The 23561-nt window shown below is 40.9% G+C and overlaps 2 protein-coding genes across 2 annotated transcripts in view; both read right to left on the bottom strand.

The window, feature by feature from the left end:
* Positions 1 to 1739: 1739 nt before the first annotated feature.
* Positions 1740 to 14645, bottom strand: LOC121538105 (glycerol-3-phosphate dehydrogenase [NAD(+)], cytoplasmic). Its single transcript, XM_041845884.2, has 8 exons — positions 14507 to 14645; positions 10875 to 11052; positions 9779 to 9919; positions 4922 to 5060; positions 4009 to 4121; positions 3407 to 3643; positions 2894 to 3000; positions 1740 to 2758 (listed from the first exon to the last, which is right to left on the bottom strand). Exons 1-8 carry the CDS (start codon positions 14548 to 14550, stop codon positions 2662 to 2664), a joined length of 1056 nt encoding a protein of 351 aa, XP_041701818.1. The 5' UTR covers positions 14551 to 14645; the 3' UTR covers positions 1740 to 2661.
* A 3467-nt stretch (positions 14646 to 18112) lies between these two features.
* LOC121538106 (acid-sensing ion channel 1) overlaps positions 18113 to 23561 on the bottom strand; it is a 70341-nt gene continuing 64892 nt past the window's right edge. Inside the window, exons 3-10 of the mRNA XM_041845885.2 lie at positions 22497 to 22647; positions 22173 to 22300; positions 21869 to 22019; positions 21718 to 21774; positions 21441 to 21594; positions 21067 to 21158; positions 20867 to 20946; positions 18113 to 20613 (exon numbers count right to left, since the gene is read on the bottom strand). Coding sequence (XP_041701819.1) covers positions 20497 to 20613; positions 20867 to 20946; positions 21067 to 21158; positions 21441 to 21594; positions 21718 to 21774; positions 21869 to 22019; positions 22173 to 22300; positions 22497 to 22647 — 930 coding nt within the window. The 3' untranslated portion in view covers positions 18113 to 20496. The remainder of the gene's footprint in view (positions 20614 to 20866; positions 20947 to 21066; positions 21159 to 21440; positions 21595 to 21717; positions 21775 to 21868; positions 22020 to 22172; positions 22301 to 22496; positions 22648 to 23561) is intronic.

Raw genomic sequence — 23561 nt, 5'->3', positions numbered from 1 at the left:
TGTATAAAAGACACCTGTCCACAGAAGCAATCAATCAATCAATCAGATTCCAAACTCTCCACCATGGCCAAGACCAAAGAGCTCTCCAAGGATGTCAGGGACAAGATTGTAGACCTACACAAGGCTGGAATGGGCTACAAGACCATCGCCAAGCAGCTTGGTGAGGTGACAACAGTTGGTGCGATTATTCGCAAATGGAAGAAACACAAAATAACTGTCAATCTCCCTCGGCCTGGGGCTCCATGCAAGTTCTCACCACGTGGAGTTGCAATGATCATGAGAACGGTGAGGAATCAGCCCAGAACTACACAGGAGGATCTTGTCAATGATCTCAAGGCAGCTGGGACCATAGTCACCAAGAAAACAATTGGTAACACACTACGCCGTGAAGGACTGAAATCCTGCAGCGCCTGCAAGGTCCCCCTGCTCAAGAAAGCACATATACAGGCACGTCTGAAGTTTGCCAATGAACATCTGAATGATTCCGAGGAGAACTGGGTGAAAGTGTTGTGGTCAGATGAGACCAAATCAAGCTCTTTGGCATCAACTCAACGTGTTTGGAGAAGGAGGAATGCTGCCTATGACCCCAAGAACACCATCCCCACCGTCAAACACGGAAGTGGAAACATTATGCTTTGGGGGTGTTTTTCTGCTAAGGGGACAGGACAACTTCACCGCATCAAAGGGACGATGGACGGGGCCATGTACCGTCAAATCTTGGGTGAGAACCTCCTTCCCTCAGCCAGGGCATTGAAAATGGGTAGTGGATGGGTATTCCAGCATGACAATGCCCCAAAACACACGACCAAGGCAACAAAGGAGTTGCTCAAGAAGAAGCACATTAAGGTCCTGGAGTGGCCTAGCCAGTCTCCAGACCTTAATCCCATAGAAAATCTGTGGAGGGAGCTGAAGGTTAGAGTCCAAACGTCAGCCTCGAAACCTTAATGATTTAGAGATGATCTACAAAGAGGAGTGGATCAAAATCCCTCCTGAGATGTGTGCAAACCTGTTGGCCAACTACAAGAAATGTCTGACCTCTGTGATTGCCAACAAGGGTTTTGCCACCAAGTACTAAGTCATGTTTTGCAGAGGGGTCAAATACTTATTTCCCTCATTAAAATGCAAATCAATTTATAACATTTTTGACATGCGTTTTTCTGGATTGTTTTGTTGTTATTCTGTCTCTCACTGTTCAAATAAACCTACCATTAAAATTATAGACTGATCATGTCTTTGTCAGTGGGCAAAAGTACAAAATCAGCAGGGGATCAAATACTTTTTTCCCCATATATATATATAAATAATCAATAAAGAAAAGCTTTGTATTACAATTGTCTGGATTTGTGGTGGTTCGTATCAGGTTTTGTAAAGTAGAAGTGAAACCTAAAGTAGCTGTCCTGTTTCCAGATTTCTATGAAATATGACTTCTACTTAAGTACAATAAGATATAATTCAAAAAAAGACAGTTACAGCTAGGTTGGAGAAAAAAGCCCGCACAGCCAGGAGCTAGCCAGTAACTGTAGACCCGTTTTATTCAGTGCCTCTCGCTTGGCTGTTAAAGTCTTTAGCTTTCATATTGCTTCGATTCTCCGTTCCCTCGCTCTGACGTGTGCTTGTCCATGTAAATAGCAACTATTTATTCTGACCACATGAGCTACAGTACTGAGATTCCAGTTGACATCACAGAAATAGAACTGCCCTCTAGAGCTGAACAAGTAGCCAAATGAAAAGGGCAGCCATTTGACAGTACTGGAATAAATAATTTATTTAAAAAGGTAAATCTTATTTTTTAAATACACCCTTTTCAAACATAAGCCACATGTTAGTGCAATTCAAAGGCAGCATCATGGTGACGAATGGCTTCATGGAAGGACGATAAGGGAAAAAGTATTTGGTTTCACAAAGCACAAACAGCCAAGACTTTTCAGCAATGTGGCATTGTAAGGCACATACTTTTTTTTTTTTTTTTAACAGTTGCTTTGTAAATCTAGGGCTCGATTCAATTCGTATCGCAGAAGTTCAGCACTATTGCGTGATTAAAATGTAAAGGTCATTTCCGATTGAGCGGACATATGCAGTCTCCATGAACGCAGGAACCTTTCCTTTAAATTAAAATAGTGCTATAGAGCTGAACTTCTGCGACATGGATTGAATCGAGCAACTAGCCTAACAACCCATACAATACAAGTCATAAAACGTCAAAAGGATGCAGAGAGAATCAGAATTACTTAAGACAAGCGAAAAAAGGACACAAATAGCCTAGCATCTGCTACAAAGCCTAAACACAACATGAATAAGCCAAACGATAACGAAGTGAGGTATCACAATGGACGAGCCAACATAACAGCTGAGGACGGACAGTGGCATCTGATTTGGCGGCAACAAATACATGCTGGGTCATCATACTCCTGTAGAAAACCACTTATAAAACATAGGAGGTACGTACAAAACCCGAAAGACTGTACACAGTAGAATAGCTGCAGCATACACCACAAGTCCAATGCAAGCTAACCTTACTTCACGTCGTCCGTTGAAGGCTGCTTGCTGCATCGGAGCTGTGGACTATGTGATTGTGCGTATTTTCCCCATCTAGTTTATAACCGGTACAAAGTGAAAGTGGTGTTGATCCTTCTTCTCCAGCCACTTGGCCAGTCTGTTAGTCTACATATGCTCTGGGTGGTTCTGCAAACACTTGATGAACTCTGTGACCGGATGGCCCTGGTAGCAGATCTGGTACACAGCGTTGAACAGTGGGAACCTGGGACGAGAGAGAGAGAGGGGGATTGTAGAGTTGTCACAGTCATTATCTTTGGCCTTTGAGAATAACTGCATTATTTTTTACCATTTCAGATGTAATGGGTGAAAGAGCTGTTTGATTTCTGTGCCAACTTACTTGTCAAGCAGATCTTTGTTCTTTAGGATGACATGGACTTCAGCTGCTGTTGCTGGTCCCTGGAGCTTCTGTCCATTAAGCATCTCTTTCTCCAGCTCTTCAATTGACTGAGCAGAATAAAAACATGGCTGTTGAAGTCAAGGCCACTCTCCCCCCCAAAAAATATATTTAACTGAAATTCACTCTCTGGCCCCCTTTATTTTCAAAGCTTATAATTAAAGGGATAGTGTGATATTTTTGGCAATTAAGCCCTTTATCAGATGAAATAATGGATACCATTTCTCTGCGTTGGCTTACGTAACTACCTCCAACTTCCTTCATACTGGACGCAGAGACATACAAATGGTATCCATGAGGTCATCTGACTCTGGGTAAGTAAAAATCTCGACCTATCCCTTTAAAGCTCTCATCTACTGTATTTTCCCCCTTCCAATCCTAAAGGCTATAATTCAAACCATCTTTCATTTTTACATCACCCTGTCTTTATCCAAAAGCCAATTAAGTTAGTCTCACCTTCCCCGTCTTGGCGAAGGCTTCGGCCACTTTGCGGTTGCGGCCGCCGTAGCAGGTCGTGATGAGGTCGGCGACGCCACAGCTCTCCAGGAAGGTTGCCGAGGAGACGGGCCCGGCGGTGCAGAAGATGCGTGCAAAGGCGATCATCTCCATCAGCCCAAGTCGGATCACAGCGGCCTTGGTGTTGTCCCCGAAGCCCAGGCCGTCACAGAATCCCGCCCCCACAGCCACAATGTTCTGACAGCCACAGAGAGGAGGGCAGGGGTTAATGGCTTCAACACATTAGGACAGTCTTTTTTCTTACAAGCACACTTTCTCTTGTCTGTCCTTCATCTAAGTAGTAGATGAAGGGCAAGTAGAAAGTATACAATTGGAAATGAGGAAGGTGTTGAGATTCAGACGTTGAGACAATATGACTAGACATTAAATAAGGCGAGGCCAGGCAGAATCTCTAAGGCTGCGTTAACACAGGCAGCCCAATTCTGATATTTTCCCAATTATTGGCAAAAGAGCTGTTCTGATTGGTCAAAAGACCAATTAGTGGGAAAATAATCAGAATTGGGCCGCCTGTGTAAACACAGCCTTAATGGTTGAGTGCTCACCTTCAGTGCTCCACAGATTTCAACCACATCGGACTCCTCCACTACCGTGACCCGGAAGTTACTGGTCTGCATGAGTTCCTTCAGCAAAGCCCCATGTTCTTTATTCTTACATCCTGGGGAGAGGGAGAATGGGAGAGAGAAATAGTTAACCCTTTTCAATCCTAACAAAAATGTAATGAAACTCTAGCACTTACCATGTGACATAACGAGGAAACTCAAGGTCCAGGCCCTAATTAAAGGCCTAATTACCAGGGTCTAGTTATAGGTTAGGGCACAGGGTTTTCATGGTAAGGTCACAAGCAAAAAAAAAAACTGCAGTAATGGCCCTCAATATACTTATGTCATGTTTGAAATACACTACATAGATGGCATACCAAAAAAATGGTGGTGCACACACAAGCGCGTATAGGAGGTCCCGTCCCGGGAAGAAATTAATTCTACTTTCACCTCTGGCTAGATACAATAACAAGTGTAAAGGAGAACTACCATTAAACAAGCCAGCCCACTCTTTGTAATGTAAACAGCCAGTACAATGCTGCTTACACTTTACCCCATGCTGACTGGGTAGCCTTGAGCAGAGACATCGTTTTCTGGCGGTTTGATTAAATCTGGCACAGGCTGTGCCTCACAAAACATGTTTGGCCCATTTACTTTTACTACTCCAGCTCAATCTCTAATAACTTAACTTGTTAAACTATGTCTCCACACACATTGACAAAACTGTCTAAATTAATGCCTTACTTTTCAGTTTGCACTGTATACATTTACCCAAACCAAATGTTCAGAAAGGGAAAAAACGCAGGACAGCACACCATTCAAAAGTATGTAAGATAATGATAACCCAAGCCCATCACAATGTGAATTTTTCTCCCATAAATAAAATGTTCCTCTTCCCCCCCCCCAGGAGTCTAACCGATAGTGGTCTCACAGAACTTCTCATCGGCGACCTCGTTGGCAATGTTGGCCCCCATCAACACACTCATGGTGATGCCCAGCTTCTCCTGGATCACATCAGAGATGAGCTTCAGTCCGTCAGGACCCTCATCCACACCCTGGAGTAGAACACATAACAGGAGTACACAGTACATACAGTAAAGCAATTCAAAAGACGTACAGTGGGGTCTGAAATTATTGACACCCTTGATAATGATGAGCAATGATGACTGTATAAAATAAATAATTCAAATACTGAGCTATATTGCATGCTCCCAAAAATTTGGGAATTTAAAATATTTTATACTAATACAATTGCTTAGAGAAATATTTTTTGGAACAAGTATTTTTTTTATCATTACCAATAACAGCGGAGGTTAGCATGCATTGACCCTCTGTAACTTTCTCACTCATCATAATTTACGATTCATTCCGGATTATCCGTAATCATGGTAGGATCCATACTAATGTAGAAGTGTTTAGAAACATATCTTATTCTTATTTATAATAAAAGTCACTCGAAATGACAAATTATTTACCATTCATTTACAGTGAGGGAAAAAAGTATTTGATCCCCTGCTGATTTTGTACGTTTGCCAACTGACAAAGAAATGATCAGTCTATAATTTTAATGGTAGTTTTATTTGAACAGTGAGAGACAGAATAACAACAAAACAATCTAGAAAAACGCATTTCAGAAATGTTATAAATTGATTTGCATTTTAAATTAGGGAAATAAGTATTTGACCCCCTCTCAATCAGAAAGATTTCTGGCTCCCAGGTGTCTTTTATACAGATAACGAGCTGAGATTAGGAGCACACTCTTAAAGGGAGTGCTCCTAATCTCAGTTTGTTACCTGTATAAAAGACACCTGTCCACAGAAGCAATCAATCAATCAGATTCCAAACTCTCCACCATGGCCAAGACCAAAGAGCTCTCCAAGGATGTCAGGGACAAGATTGTAGACCTACACAAGGCTGGAATGGGCTACAAGACCATCGCCAAGCAGCTTGGTGAGAAGATGACAACAGTTGGTGCGATTATTCGCAAATGGAAGAAACACAAAAGAACTGTCAATCTCCCTCGGCCTGGGGCTCCATGCAAGATCTCACCTCGTGGAGTTGCAATGATCATGAGAACGGTGAGGAGTCAGCCCAGAACTACACGGGAGGATCTTGTCAATGATCTCAAGGCAGCTGGGACCATAGTCACCAAGAAAACTATTGGTAACACACTACGCCGTGAAGGACTGAAATCCTGCAGCGCCCACAAGGTCCCCCTGCTCAAGAAAGCACATATACAGGCCCGTCTGAAGTTTGCCAATGAACATCTGAATGATTCAGAGGAGAACTGGGTGAAAGTGTTGAGGTCAGATGAGACCAAAATCGAGCTCTACGCCATCAACTCAACTCGCCGTGTTTGGAGGAGGAGGAATGCTGCCTATGACCCCAAGAACACCATCCCCACCGTCAAACATGGAGGTGGAAACATTATGCTTTGGGGGTGTTTTTCTGCTAAGGGGACAGGACAACTTCACCGCATCAAAGGGACGATGGACGGGGCCATGTACCGTCAAATCTTGGGTGAGAACCTCCTTCCCTCAGCCAGGGCATTTAAAATGGGTCGTGGAATGGTATTCCAGCATGACAATGACCCAAAACACACGGCCAAGGCTCAAGAAGAAGCACATTAAGGTCCTGGATTGGCCTAGCCAGTCTCCAGACCTTAATCCCATAGAAAATCTGTGGAGGGAGCTGAAGGTTTGAGTTGCCAAACGTCAGCCTCGAAACCTTAATGACTTGGAGAAGATCTGCAAAGAGGAGTGGAACAAAATCCCTCCTGAGATGTGTGCAAACCTGGTGGCCAACTACATGAAACGCTGACCTCTGTGATTGCCAACAAGGGTTTTGCCACCAAGTACTAAGTCATGTTTTGCAGAGGGGTCAAATACTTATTTCCCTCATTAAAATGCAAATCAATTTATAACATTTTTGACATGCGTTTTTCTGGATTTTTTTGTTGTTATTCTGTCTCTCACTGTTCAAATAAACCTACCATTAAAATTATAGACTGTTTTGTCTTTTTGTGTTATGTCTTCGTCAGTGGGCAAACGTACAAAATCAGCAGGGGATCAAATACTTTTTTCCCCTCACTGTATATTGGGCACAAAATAATCTGAAACAAAACCAAAACGAACTGCAAATACATTTAACAAGTTTGTATGTGCTAGGAATATGGGACAAAATACTAAAATTGACTACTTTATTTAATCAGAATCTTTAGGGGTGTCAATAATTTTTACCCCTACCTTTGAGAAAAAAAAGTATTACTTGTTAAACCAAATCTCTCTCTGTGAAATTGTATTAGTATAAAATAATATAATAATAATTTCCTAATTATTTATTTGAGTATACAATATAGCTCAGAATGAATGTTTTATTTTATACAGTCATTATTGCTTATCTTTATCAGGGCCAAGGGTGTCAATAAGACCCCACTATTCAGACCCCACTATTCATTACAGTGGAGCTATAACCTACATAATAATATACAGTGTCTTCAGAAAGTATTCATACCCCTTGACGTATTGCACATTTTGTTGTGTTACAGCCTGAATTAAAAATGAATTCTACACACAATACCCCATAATGACAAAGTGAAAACATGTTTTTAGAAATTTTGGCAAATTTATTGAAAATGAAATACAGAAATAACTAATTTACTTAAGTATTCACACTCCTGAGTCAATACTTTGTAGAAGCACCTTTGACAGCGATTACAGCTGTGAGTCTTTCTGGGTAAGTCTACAAGAGCTTTCCACACCTGGATTGTGCAACATTTGCACATTATTCTTTTCAAAATTCTTCAAGCTCTCTCAAATTAGTTGATGATCATTGCTAGACAACCATTTTCAGGTCTTGGCATAGATTGTTAAGTAGATTTAAGTCAAAACTGTAACTCAGCCACATTCATTTTCTTCTTGGTAAGCAATTCCAGCGTAGATGTGGCCTTGTGTTTTAGGTTATTGTCCTGCTGAAAGGTGAATTAATTTCCAAGTGTCTGATGGAAAGCAGACTGAACCAGGTTTTCCTCTAGGATTTTGCCTGTGCTTAGCTCCATTCCTTTTCTTTTTTTAATCCTGAAATACTCCCCAGTCCTTAACAATTACAAGCATACACATAACATGATGTAGCCACCACTATGCTTGAAAATATGGAGAATGGTACTCAGTATTGTGTTGGATTGGATTTGGCCCAAACATAACACTTTGTATTCAGGACAAAAAGTAAATTGCTTTTGCCACATTTTTTGCAGTATTACTTTAGTGCCTTGTTGCAAACAGGATGCATGTTTTGGAATATTTGTATTCTGTACAAGCTTCCATCTTTTTACTCTGTCAATTAGGTTAGTATTGTGGAATAACTACAATGTTGTTGATCCATCCTCAGTTTTCTCCTATCATAGCCATTAAACTCTAACTGTTTTAAAGTCAACATTGGCCTCAGTGAAATCCCTGAGCGGTTACTTTCCTCTCCGGCAACTGAGTTAGGAAGGATGTCTGTATCTTTGTAGTGACTGGGTGTATCGATACACCATCCAAAGTGTAATTCATAGCTTCACCATGCTCAACGTCTGCTTAATTTTTTACCCATCTACCAATAGGTGCCCATCTTTGTGAGGCATTGGAAAATCTCCCTGGTCTTTGTGGTTGAAATTCTGTGTTTACGGGACCTTCCTGATAATTGTATGTGTGGGGTATATTGGGGATTTATTATTCTCCTAAATTGATGGGATGACTAACTTAGAAAGAATTCATTCTTGACTGGGCTAATGTAGGTTGTGACACCTGGCAAGGCTGTGATTGATGTGAAGAGCTGTTTTAGGGGGTAAAGGGAGATAAGGGTTTGCCTCCAAATTCTAGACTATACTGGTTCTTTGTTATATGTGAGCCTTCCTTGGACGTAGGAATGATGTCTAAGGGAGCTGGCTCTTCTCACTATGATAGGTTGTTATCATAATCTTGTGCCTGGCTGAAGTGTGCAACAAATGGCGCCGAGGAGATGAGACCAACCCCTGAACCAACGGATTGGCTGAGAAAGTTTAAACCACGCTCAAGTCTTTACTCTAATTGGCCAGCAGAGAAGTGGGAAACTTTCTCTGTCAGAGTATTTGGGTATTGTTTCTGAAACAATGTGTTAGTTGTCTGGGGTGTCCTGCGAGACATCTCAGAGAGCCCGTATATACGAAACATCATATTTACCATTGAAGGTTTTTGCATTAATTAAAATAACTAGTATATCTTAGAAGTCGTGTTGACCTCTTTTGTTCCTAATACCAGATTTGAATTGACGCGACTTTGACAGGTACAAAGATGAGGTAGTCATTCAAAAATCAACACTATTATTGCAACTTATGTGACTTGTTAAGCACATTTTTACTCCGGAACTTATTTAGGCTTGCCATTAAAGTGGTTGAATACTTATTGACTTGGCTTTTCATTTGTAATTAATTTGAAAAAAAGTTAAAAATACATAATTCCACTTTGACATTATGGGGTATTGTGTGTAGGCCAGTGTCAAAAAATCTCAATTTAATCCATTTAAAATTCAGGCTGTAACAACACAATGTGGAAAAAGTCAAGGGTTGTGAATACATTCTTAAGACACTGTATGCCATTTAGCAGACACCTTTATCCAAAGCGACTTAGTGCCATGCGTGCATACATATTTTTTTATTTTTACACATATGGGTGGTACCGGGAATCAAACTATGATGCCGTTGCAAGAGCCCTGCTCTACCAACTGAGAGTGAAGAGAGCATGGGTATTAGCCAAACCTTGATGAGTGACATTCCTAGTGCATTAATCTTTATCTTCCCCTTCATGGTGTCACACACTCCGCCAATGAACTGGTGAGGGATCACAAACACTAGGATGTCTGCTTCCTTGGCAGCATCCACCAGCTCAGGAACTGCCAACTGGGGGAGAAACAGAAGAGGGGACAGTAAGGGCACTGGTCTTGGTCTGCTTGTCTCATGTAGTTCTTGCACATTGTAAATATAAAAGAAATAGAGCCTGCACACTCATAAGCTCCATCACAAACAAACAACGTTTAGATCCTGCAAGGATCTTCGTCAAGTTGCACATTGTCAAATTAATAATAATAATAAGCCATTTAGCAGACGCTTTTATCCAAAGCGACTTACAGTCATGCGTGCATACATTTTTGTGTATGGGTGGTCCCGGGGATCGAACCCACTACCTTGGCGTTACAAGCGCCGTGCTCTACCAGCTGAGCTACAGAGTTATTAATTCTAAATAGTGGGTGCCACAGTCCACAAAGCTACATCAAAAGGTATCAAAAATCTGTCCTCTCGCCAGAAACAATTTCATTAAAAACGGTTATTTTATAATTGTGTAACATAATGCAGTGACTGCGCTAAATGAGTCAAGTCAGCATGACTCATCCTACCAAATCTGTTGAGTGCAAGCCACGGGGCAGGGGTTCACGGAGTAGTTAGTTTAGTTTCATTCTAATCCTGGGAGAACTCCTCTCGGAAATTGCTATGGGGTGTACTGTGGATTGTAGTGAGAGGTACTGAGAGCTGCAAGGACAGCTGCAAAACATAATAACTGAGCCAGGGCTGACCCTTTACACATATGGTCCAGCAGAAGGCAGCTGACATCATTCCCCACAGCAGTTTATTACTAAGCAGGTTTAGGACCTCCTAGTTGTGACAGAACAAACTGTCACACAGCATTAGGCAAAGATGTGATGAGGGTAACATTGAAACAGGCAAAACAGGTATTGGCTTAGGGGTAGGTCAATTTCAATTATGTGAATAAAGGATTCTAGAAAACAGGAATATTTTTTTTAAATTCACATTCCTGAGTAGGATTACAACACATAGCACCATGCGATGTGCTCCTCACCACATTGGGGGGTAGCTTGTGTCCAGGCAGGTACTTGACGTTCTCATGGTCAGTGTTGATGATCTCTGTCAGTTTGCGACCATCCACCATCTCCTCAAACACCCACATGGTCACCGTGTTGTCAAACTTGGAGTTATGAGCAGCATTGGCGCCTACTATCTTGGCAATGGCAGAGCCCCTGTGTAGTAGAGAAATTGCAATATACACATTATTCTATTCGGTCTATGGTTTTCTACAAGAACAATTCAACTCTGCACAATGCACCCTAGAATTAAGAATGCAAGTGACAAAAATACTTTTTGGAAAGGAGCCCAAACCACAAACAACTTAATCGTATTGCAAATGTGCAACTTGCAAGATTGACTTCTCAATTATCCTATTAAATAGGCAAATGGTAGTTGCTCCATTTTATGGTTGAGGTCAGTTGGATTGATGGTCACCCAGCTAAAGTTTGTTTGTTGGCCTTGCATGCAGTGGCCAATTCTGGCTAACATTACATTACATTGCAACAGCACTATTCATCTCATAACTCGATTAATACCTGTGGTGATACATTAAAGATTACAAATGTTGCAAACTCTACCTGAAACTGTACGTCATTTCAAGCCGAAAGCAGCTTCACTTAATTGGCATGGCAGGTGGGTAACAGGGCTGGACTAACGCATTTGGGGCCCTACCTCCAGGATCCCCCCAAATATATATATTTTTGTGAAAATATATTTTGTAGGAAAACAGCTAACTTCCTGCATTTCATTTTTAAAGCAAATGTCCTTCTAGTCTGATAAATCAGGCTGTAATACACAATTAACTGGTATATACAGCCTGAAACTAAAGCCTGCAAAATAGTGTAAATGTTCCTTACAAGCCAGAATGTGGAATAGAATTATGTAAACTTACTCTTGTCTGTGCGGTTTGTTCTTCAGTTGCTCGAAATTTGCGACAAAATATCAACAGGAAAGTATTATTTAACCAACTTTTTAGAGAGCCTTGGTTCGGCACAGAGGTAAAACTAGTTTTATATTGGATATTCGGTTCTCTCTCGTCAATTGCATGAACCAAGCATGCCATGACAATGAAAATGGTATATTCTGAATCAGGGGAGGATGGAGAACAATCAACCTTTTTGTGTGAATCTTTAAAAAAAAATATATCCAAAATTCACAAAGGTGCTGTTTGTTCTCCATCCTCCCCTGATTCACAATATAACATTTTCATGGCATGTTTGGTTCAATAGCTATTGACGGGAGAAAACCAGAACACCCAATATAAAAACGAACGTAAAAATACATACCGGCCGTAGCTGGAGTAAATGAAGATAGTTACTCAGCGAAACTCTATATTTTGTGAGTAAGGAACGTATTTTGGCATAACGCTTGCAGAGCTGTCTAATGGGAGTTTGAATCGGAGCTTCCAGGGCATTAAAGATTAGACCCATCATACTCATTGTCAACATCTCTAACATGCTAACTAAACCGACCGCGTTGTGTGCACAAGTGTTGCAAAATAAATGTACACATACATTCAATAACTTCATCCAAACTGCTCACGCGCGTCAACAGGTGTCTGTGTAGCCAGGCGCTAAAATATAATTTGGACACTGCAAGTCCCGCCTCTCCCATCGACTCATTGGTTTTTACGAGCATACTGACCCACATGGGTGATTGAAAGATGAACGAGGTCCACACTCCAGTCCAGTTGGTGGGCGTATAACGCTAACGTCTAGCAACCCAAAGGTTGTGTATTCGAATCTCTTCATGGATAACTTTAGCATTTTCACTAATTAGCTACTTTGCAACTACTTACTACTTTTGAGCTACTTTGCATGTTAGCATACCCTTCCCCTAACCTTAACCCTTTAACTACTTAGCTAGCATGTTAACTTGCCCTAACCTTAACCCCAACCCCTAGCCTAGCTAACGTTAGCCACCTAGCTGGCCTAGCTAAAGTTAGCCACAACAAATTGGAATTTGTGTAATGTACACAAATGCGTTATTTATTTAACCTTTATTTTATCATGGAGTCATACTGAGACCAAGGTCTCTTTTACAGATGAGCCCTGAATTACATAAATGACAGAAAATACACACATCATTATAAATCCAAAATGCAAGCAGAAAGAACAGTCATAAAAAACAAACACATTCATCAGTAATAAGGCCCTCAACTATGAAGAAATAAAAATTGTGTAATTCACACGAAATGCGTTGTGATAAATTGTGTACATACAAGTAATGTGTGTCTATTTCACAATAAGCTGTGATAGTGTGTTGTTAGGCTGGACAATAGAACGAGTGAAAATTCACCCAAGTCTGAAAAATGGCAATAGAACGTTGGCTAAACTGTAACACTAGCACGAGCCCATAGCAAATTAATTGAATCGAACGTTCGCAGAGCCTATTTTGACTGGGATTATGCTTAGAATTCAATTTCGCCTAAATGGCACCAAAAAATGTATACCTTTTCATTTTACCACTACAATCTGTTCTTAGGACAAAACTGAAAAATAACAACTTGTGTAGAAAGTAAACATCCACACCTCGATGGTGTCAACTGTGCTTATGTCTGCATAACGAGGAAGTAGGGGGAAAAAAAGTCAACTTCTGACTATTTCTGGTCTAGCGATCGATGACAATGGAGTACGCTGCCCAGCCTTACATAATTAGAAAGAGGAGATTGTCGTGATTAAAATGGTGCCCGATGTGAAAAAAATTAAAATATACACATTGCGAGATATTTGGCGAAATAGACAGACATATATCTATATTTCCCCTATAGGAAACAATGGGACGACCTCAGAGTTCCATGAGTAATTTTTGTTGTTGTTGTTGACGTTTTAACTTGTTGACGTTTTAACTATCAGCAATTGGTTCAACCTGGGCAGGTCTCATTGCCAACAATAGCGAAGCAGGCATTGTGACGTAGAACAACGGGCTGGAAATAAAACTTTTGGAAGGCGAGTTGGTGCCACGGTGCTCAATAGAACTAATAGGAGCTGGCAGGGTGAAAAATGGCCTAAAATAAGGCCTGTTTTTTTCAGGATTACTTCAAAACTATGGCAAGCAGCTGGACATCTGGTAATATTATGAAACTGAGCTCCATGGCGGATGCAATGAACTCGTTTTTATCAGAAAAAAGCATTGTTAAAAATGTAATGTGTCCAGCCTAGTGTTGTGCGTTCTGACTTCAGTGCAGCTCAGTGTAAACAAGCTTAATGGTAAGGTCTGTATCTTCTGGCAAGTAAAATAACAACCCAATGTTTATCTCCAGTCCCAGGACAAATTAGCTAGCAACAGAAAGCTAGCTAAAATGCCCATGAATGTTTCATGTGTGTTTCGACCTGTCACCAAATTAATATAGTTGGCTTTTGTATTAACCTGTTTGTCATGAACGCGTCTGGTGAGGATTGACAAAAATTAACATGAGCAGAACCAGTTTGGTCAAGGTGTAACGCACAGATGTGGCAGGGGTCTCCCGACCTTCGGTGATCCGTTCTAGCTAAAGTTACCGCTCGAGCGACCTGTTTCTATGGAAAATGCGGATAGCATTAGCTGGTCAGTGAAGCCAAGCTATCTATGATAGCTAGCTGCAGTACACCCACACACAAAGCCTTCAATATAGATAACTTTTCTTACCAATTGCCAGAGCCAATAATGCAGACTTTCTTGGGAGTTGCCATTGAAACGACCCTTACCGACTGACAAAAACGTTATGTGAATTGAACTGACACAGCGTACTTCGTAAGTAAAAGCAGTGCACAAATGGCTTTGTAGATCTAGCTCTTATTTCATTGGTTAGTCGGAGGGGAGACACAGTCCCGCCCACTTTTCAGCCAAGGACTATCGTTGAGGGCATTCGATTATCTGGTCCGGTTTTCCCCGGTGCAAGGAGATTACACCGGGTGAAAAGTGATTGCATTCGTTTTGGAACCGGGCTACCTCCCAGGCGTGAGCCAGGTACCCGCTCTGGCCGACGGCGAAGTCGTCTCATAACAAAAGTGACGTAGGTTAAGTACTTAAGCACGTGGATTAATGAGTAGGATTCTGTGTTTCTCATGCAAAAGTGATTACTGATGATAAATATGCTTTAATTCGAACATATAATTTATGGATACGTATCTGAAATATGCTGCCTTGTTGACAACATGACCGAGTGGCGCAGAATACTGTTCGATTTGAGAAGGGCACCTCCCTCACAGCTGTTGTCCGTTCACGTCACGGGCCATAGACATGTGCTCCACGGTTCAGCTTAATCGAACTGCCAGTCGTTGGTGAGTAGGCTGAAAAGTAACCTAACGTGGCTGAAAAGTAACTTGGTCAACCGTTCAATGTGGGACAGTTTTAATTGATTAAAATTTGAAAAGAAAGACAGGTGCAAACATCACCATCTGGAGAAAAAAAAACACAACTGTGAGAGACATACTGTAAGGCTCTTCATTATTCTTAATGAGAAACTATGAAATCAAAGCATCGTCCAGGGTATGGGAGGGAATGGCCGGCAGGGATGTAGCTCAGTTGGTAGAGCATGGCGTTTCAACGCCAGGGTTGTGGGTTCGATTCCCACAGGGGGCCAGTATGAAAAAAAATAAAAATGTATGCACTAACTAACTGTAAGTCGCTCTGGATAAGAGCGTCTGCTAAATGACTAAAATTAAAATGTAAAGCTGAGACTTGCATCATGACCTTGGATATACACCTTGAATAAAATGCAGCCTTTGTTGAGCAGATTAGTTTAGCAGGGCTGGCATACTCAACATTCCACTGATCTCAATTCAAATGATTTCATATCTGCAACTCAGCAGATTTAAAAGGAGGGGGGAAAATATTTACTTTGTGTCACCTTTCTCTCAGGCAGGGATGTATCTCTCCTCCAATTACATTTTCACTACCCTGCCCGTTTGTATTTTAACCACCCTTAACTATCCTCCCAACACTGTGACTAATCTCAATGGGTTTGGTGGGTCTCGTGCAGAAGTCCTGCATGCAGCACGAATCTCAGCTGCTGTCCTCAGATGGCTTGGGTGTTGTTCATTGTCTCAAATGTTAATTTCACAGACCATAATCTCATAAGCAACACTAACTGGCAGAAGGAGGGAGTCTTGTGTGAGACACTATTGGAGTGTTGTAACAAAAGGGGACCTTGTTGGGGGGAGGGACTGGTCACAAGGGAACACAGACATTCTAATAGAATAATATATTCAGCAGTTTAGATTCTACAATTTGGTCAAATAGAGGAAGTTTTCAGCTGTTGTTTTTACACAGAAAAGTGCCTATTCAGACATGGTTTACATAGACCCTGGTTGTAAACTTCCTTTACCCCATGTTGTGTACATATATTTTGGTATGGTAATTAAGTTCTGGGAAGTATTGTATGTGCTTTTTCTGTTTCTTTGTAGTACAGGAAAGGTATAGCTGGCATGGATATGAAACAGTTGTAAGAAGTTAGGGCCATCATAAAAAATTAAAAATACTTTCTTCAGATCTTGCCAAAAATGAAGCCAGATTCCACTGAATTGAAATGTTATTATACTTTATTGTTGCTTTTATGATAAATAAAACATTTGAAAACATGTAAACTGGTAGTATTCATAGAAAAACAAAAGTAAGATCACATACACATACTGTAGCTACATTAATTACATCAACAACAGTAGGCAAGACACGATCAGAACATTATCCATATTCCTTACTTGCAGCATTTTATTTACATTCAATTTACATGTTGATGATACTGTTGTGCTTGAGAATAACACTACACAGTTACACACTATCATATAACTCCCATTTTCCTATGAGAAAGACATCTAGCATAGCTATATGAGGCATGAGTGATAAGAGATTGGTTTCATCATTTGTAGGTGCTCCTAACTACCTCCAATGGTTCATATTAAAATATATTGTAGTAACAGTGGTCCAATGGTTTAACTTTGGGGAATCAGGCAATATTACCATTGTCAAAGAGGTGTTTTGACATCTGTCATCATAGTTATATCTAGTCTATTCATTTGGCTGTATAACTATTAAAAAGGAAAGCACCATTTTGACTTCTCCGTTTTATTTCTTAGAAAATGGTGAACAATCTATTGAATTGGAAAATTAATTGTTTTTTACACTATAATACATTATGAAAATGCTACTTCATTGAATTGTGTCAACTTGACCAATAGAGAGTAAATTAGAAAACGTGCCAATTTCATGACTGCTATTCATCAACTTGAGAAAATGTATTACTCTTGAAGTATCACACACACATACACTCAAAACACAAACAGACACACTCAAAAAGAACATGCACCCCCCCCACCTTCACGTCAGGCATGCACCCCCCATCACCCCCCCCCACCCCACACACACACAACCATACACACAAACAGACATCAGATGTAACATGGACAAACATGCCAATATACTGCTTACAGAAAACACAGTTTATGATGACATACATGCAACCCAGTGGGGAGCCCTGAAGATCTTATCACACATTCAACCAAATATCTACAAGCCGATCAGAGGACATTTTCCACCATCACACAACCAAAGCCAACAGAAATATAATGCAACATGTAAAGTGTTGGTCCCATGTTTCATGAGCTGAAATAAAATATCCCAGAAATGTTCCATATGCACAAAAAGCTTATTTCGCTCAAATTTTGTGCACAAATGTGTTTAGTCCCTGTTAGTGAGCATTTCTCATTTGCCAAGATTATCCATCCACATATCAAGAAGCTGATTAAACAGCATGATCATTACAGAGGTGCACCTTGTGCTGCGGACAATAAAAGGCCACTAAAATGTGCAGTTTTGTCATATAACACAATGCAACAGATGTCTCAAGTTTTGAGGGAGCGTGCAATTGGCATGCTGTTTGCAGGAATGCCCACCAGAGCTGTTGCATCGTTTTAGAGAATTTGGCAGTATGTCCAGCCGGCCTCACAACCGCAGACCACGTGTATGGCGTCGTGTGGACAAGCAGTTTGCTGATGTCAACATTGTGAACAGAGTGCCCCATGGTGGCGGTAGGGTTATGGTATGGGCAGGCATAAGCTACAGACAACGAACACAATTACATTTTATCAATGGCAATTTGAATGCACAAAAATACTGTGACGAGGTCCTGAGGCCCATTGTGAGGCCCATTTTTTTAAAGGTATCTGTGACCAACAGATGCATATCTGTATTCCTGGTCATGTTAAATCCCTATATTAGGGCCTAATTAATTTCTTTTAATTGACTGATTTCCTCATATGAACTGTAACTCAGTAAAATCAATTACATTGTTGCATGTTGAGTTTATATTTTTGTTCAGTATACATGGGTTGAAATAGCCACTTTCATGACATTGTGGCTGCAGTCATTATCATCAAGCAAGCTATACGTGGCTAGCACTACTCTTGCACCAGTGGAGAATTAAGTGCTATTGAAGTGTTACGTATTTCCCATCATCAAGATTCTGTACAAATAAGCTTTATACTCTGACATCTGTCTACTTTTGAATCAAACTGAAATGCTCCACTTCCTTACTCCCTTGTGTTCTGATTGGCTCAGCAGGTGAAGTCCTCTGAGTTACTCCGCTCTGTGTGATAAAGTAGCATATTGGCAGAGTATGGAGGTGGTGGATGAGCATTGTCATGGAGAGACTGGGGTGGATAATGTGAAATGGATAGGGTGACAAAAAAAAGAGTGGGAGTATGAGCAAATAACAAAACAAAAAGACAAGTTAAACTTAAAGGGTAGGAAGCATGAGTTTTTACTCACCAATGTAACAACACAGTGTGATCAAAGACTTTGTAACTTAGTTGTAGTCATGATCTGGTTACCCATAAGTACAAATATAGTTATATTTTTGGGTTAATACATATTTATTAACTTATTTCCGGATATCTTCTAAACTACCCACAATGCACTATTTCTCAATGTCATATGGATAATCTACTCTGTGCTACCGAGTTTGTATGCTAGCTCGGTAGTTTGCTCAAACTGGCTATCGTTAGCCACTAGCCATGCTAGCATGTAATTACATTCCAGACCAAGTGTTGACCGTGGTGAGCTACAATCCACCAATCAGGAGGAAGTGTGATGTAAACAATGAACAGATGGGCACGTGCGGCCATGCTGCATCCTCATGCTCTTTAGTGGGAACCTGTTAGCACGTCAGGCTCTGGTGCCTTCTTACTGTGGGCTCAAAAAGAAAGAGAAAAACATATCTGCTTGCTCTAATTGTGTAGTACCGCATCTGTTCTCCTTTTTGTTTTGTCAACTTTTCGGCAAGTTCTCTGGCTACGTGAGTAACTTTTTCCACCTTGGCTTAGTGCTAGCCCACTAGCTGACTGACATCTGGAATCTATCTATTTTGGATTTTTCTCGCAATATAGCAATTGGATTTCCCTGACTCTCCCTCCCTGGTGAAGCACCCGCCTCCCCCTTGCTTTGGTAGCTAACTCAGCCTGTACTCTTTTAATAGTTTTACTATCGGATGGGCCCCAGCTATCAATCTGTAAGTCTGTGCTCTTTCTTTGCTTTTGATCTGCGGTTATAGTTGTGTTGTGTTTGTGGTGGTTGGCTAGGCTAGCTAGGCTAATAGCTAGTTGGCTAAATAGCTATTGTTACCTACCTGACATGATGTTAGCAGGCTGGTAGGGCTAACGTTAAAAGGCTACTAGGGATACCGTTAACAGGCTAGTTGGCTAGCAACCTTGCACATTGATTTGTAACAATAAATTCATAAAGTATTTGTTTGTAAGTTGGCCGAAAATTCAATTGAAACCAGTAGTCATGAGTGCAAATGATTTGGTTTAATTTTAAGTTATATATTTTAAGTTATTTCTGTCTGAGTTTACATTATATGGAAAAGGCTGGCTTGCCAGGTCCTCAATATTACATCACATCCCGGGAAAACATTTTCCAACATGACTTCGGTATTCTTCGGAATTCTGATCGGTTTTATGTAATACTCAAAAAATAGAAAAGTGAGGTGTAACTTTGCATTTTGACTTTTGATGCGTATACTAATGAAAATCCATATGTTACATGTGGTTACGTTTATGCTACCTACCCTGTAAACTCATGAAAGACACCCAGTGAGAAAAGCAGAGTTAACAGACAATATAGTCATGCATTTAAAAGTGTATCCTTTTGCAGATATGCTTTAAACATTTGTAGAAAGCACCCTTTTAAATTAGACACTAAGATTTTAAGACAACTTGATGGAAATTGATGGGGTGAAGACATGTTTCTCAAGCTGATACACAACAACACAACCTCAATTGATATCCATTTTAACTATATTTTCTTATCTGTTGCTCAGAAAAAAATATCAACAGAAGTTTTAGAGATAACACTTTTGTATATTTGATCTTCGATTTGGTATTCCATTGTTCTGTTGCAAAGCCATTTACATTAGACAATGAAATCCAATGGATACATGTGGATCATTGGATTGGTTGTCTTGTATCCTGCTGTGTGCAAGGTAAAACTAGACATATCCCCCCACACACATTCACCAGGTACGTTCATTTAGAACACATTTTCTTTTACAAAAACAACCTGGCTTCATGCACATGAAATTCTTCATTGAGATGTTTAGACATGAAGCAATATGGCTGCCTTCTTCTGAGAGCTGCAAATGCTTAGTGAAAGTTACTGACGTGACATTTCACATCGTCCAGGCTCAGAACAGCTCCCTGGTCGTTGTTGCTGTGCTTGTGTTTCTTCTCTGAGCATCGACAGAGCTTGTACTTTATCACCTGTGAGGAAACATAGATGCACCCTACAAAGGTCAGTGATGCTCTCGATTTGAGAGAAAAGGTAAGAGAAAATGTGTATATTTTTGGAGTCATTCCTGTGTATGTGCCTCCCTCTTTGACAGTTATGTGTAGCAAGCATAAATGTTTCATTCTGCTTTTCTAAAAGCTTACAATAATGAGTCAGGCAGAAAGCATAACGGACATGTGGTTGTTTTCTGTCACTGTAGAGTACTAGAGAGAATTAAAAGATTACCTCATAGATGTAGTCAAACAGCTCCAGAATAGAAAGGATACTGGCTCCAATGAAAAGACCCATCTGACCTCCAATATCACCTGGGAAGGACAGAGAAGGACAAGATTATCAAAGACAAGAAACTTCCCCAAAAGATACACATCTCCAACAAAGTATCCTTTAAAAGAAAATTAATGATTTTTTCATCATCATTGAAATACCTAAAAGTCCTGCTACTTCATAGGCTTTCTTCTGTTCGATCATCTCATAGTTTAGAGCCTCAAAGAAAATGTCCAGAACCAGGATATTGTCACTGTTACAGAAAGAGACAATATTCAACATCTAAACAGCAAACAGTTTACATATGAAGGTTCTGATAGAGAAAATCTTTATTTAGTTGCTGTGTATTGGAAATGGAACTGGAGGGTCAAAGATGCAAGGGCCAAAGCCCAAAGCAAATGTATTTGCCATTTCCATTTCCATTTCTATTTACGTCATTTAGCAGACGCTCTTATCCAGAGCAACTTACAAATCGGTGCATTCACCTTATAGCCACTGTAAAGTTTTTATCTGGTGTTTGGAACACAAGACTCACGCTATGTACTGCTCTGACTTGTTGTATTTCTTGGCCAGATACTTGGCAGAGGCCTTGCTGGGGATCTTGACGAAGGACAGCTCCTTGCTGTATCTGGTCATGTTGCACGGCGTCTCACACACACAGAAATCATTGTCTTTCTCCACCAGGAAGTCTGGGAGCAAAGAGAAAGACCACAGCATTACCACTTCCTCTCTTTTTAGTCCATGTAAGTGATATAGGGACTAAAATACAGTTGTTATGGTCTAAGAAACAGCAGTCTGGATCTATTCCTTACCAAGAGCTGGATCAGCACACTCTTTGTACAGCTCAGGGGTGCAGTATGGGGCATCTCCTGCACACAGAGAGTGAATCAATCAATATGAGTTGAACTTGAAAACTTAAAAAGTCCAAACTAGGTAAACGGCTGAGTGGGAGGGTTCACCTACCAGGCATGTGTACCATGCGACAGTTACAGTTCTCCACCAGGTAGCGCGTCTCACAGTCGATACGGCAGGCGGTGATGCTGTAGGACTCAAAGAATTCTGAGTCTATCCGTGTCCCCTTACAGTCCCCCCATGGTGGGGGCAAATATATCAGCTAGAACACAAACACATAACACACATAAGCTACAACTACAATTGCATAGGTGTTCAACACTACAACAGTTACACAGGTGGTGCTTACAGCATATTGTAAAATTATTACTTCTTTGTTGAAATAAAGTCTAACAAATAAGGGTAATGTCCTTACCCGTTGTTCCTGGCAGGAAACAAAGGTCTGGAACCCAGGTGCCACCCCGAAGCCCAGCTGGTCGATGAAGGAAGGCTCCTCCTGACTGTGGATCTGAACTTTGATCCCAGCCTCATACGTTGTCTCGTCTGTGGGGAGGAGAACAGAGGCAGGGATCACTGCACCATCCATGCATCTTTTATTTAACTAATGAACCCACTGGCTCCAGCGAGCAGCTAGAGTGGTCTGTTTGATAGAGCAACACACGTGTGAGCTGTGTAATGAACTGGACTTAAACCACAAACACGCACACACACACACACACACACACACTTTTGTCCTCACCTGTCTCTCCCCACACAGGGAGGTACTCATCCTGCTGAATGTCCAGCATGAGCTCCAGCCCGTTACCCATCCCTCCCTTTGTAGTTATGAGAGGGGTGTGGCCCTCACCACCCGCGTTGAACGTGTAACACTTCCCATAGCGAGTGAACACCTGAGGAGAAAGATGAGAAATATGAAAGGAATGAGATAGCAAGATCAAATGTCCTGGAACAATCCCTCACAATAGCAGAGCCATATTAGATGTAACTTGCCACTGGGTCAGTGTTAGCCTACATTAGATAGCACAGTGCTATGAGTGATGAGGGTATTCCCCTTGGTTTGGGGCTGATGGAGACTGAAGGGCCAGGGATTTAACATACCCTCACAACCTCTTTACTATAGCAGCTATAATAGGATGCTGTTGATACTATTTCTGAATATTTAAAAGCTTTTCTGTCATCTGAATTAGTTATTTTAGGAGATTTTAACCTGGATTGGCTTACCCCGGCCTCTGCTCAGTTGAAGAATATGTGTCTTGACTTTAACCTGACTCAACTAATCTCCAAACCTACATGGATTCATGTAAGAAACCCAGCAAACTCCTTGCTGATTGACCTCATTTTGACAAATAGCCCCCACAAGTACTTGTTGAGTGGTGTCTTTGCTAATGACATCAGTGATCACTGTCCTGTTGCATGTATTAGAGATAACAAACAGAACAACATTATGTTTTTTGAAAATTCTCCCCAGGCATTTTTTCATTACATGTATTGCTCTGAGCTTTCCTCTATCAGCTGTATGCCTGACCCTGAATTGGCTCTAGAACTTTTCTCATATATTTGTATATCTCTGGCAGACAAACACACCCCCTTTGAACGCCTTAGAGTTAGAAATAGAACAAATGCTTGGTTCTCTATAGAACCTTCAGATCTCATTATGATGAGAAATCAGGCCTGAGCCAAGCCTAGAAGAACTGACTCGGTAGCTGATTGTGCATTGTTTCAGGCAATTGAGAAATAGATGTACTTCCTCAATTAAGAAAGCTAAATCAAGTTACTTTCTAAGTTCTATCTCTGCTGGTGATCT

This window comes from Coregonus clupeaformis, chromosome 24 (assembly GCF_020615455.1).
Source record: "Coregonus clupeaformis isolate EN_2021a chromosome 24, ASM2061545v1, whole genome shotgun sequence".
In the NCBI taxonomy this organism is placed as follows: Eukaryota; Metazoa; Chordata; class Actinopteri; order Salmoniformes; family Salmonidae; genus Coregonus; species Coregonus clupeaformis.
This window is presented reverse-complemented; position numbering and strand designations above follow the sequence as displayed.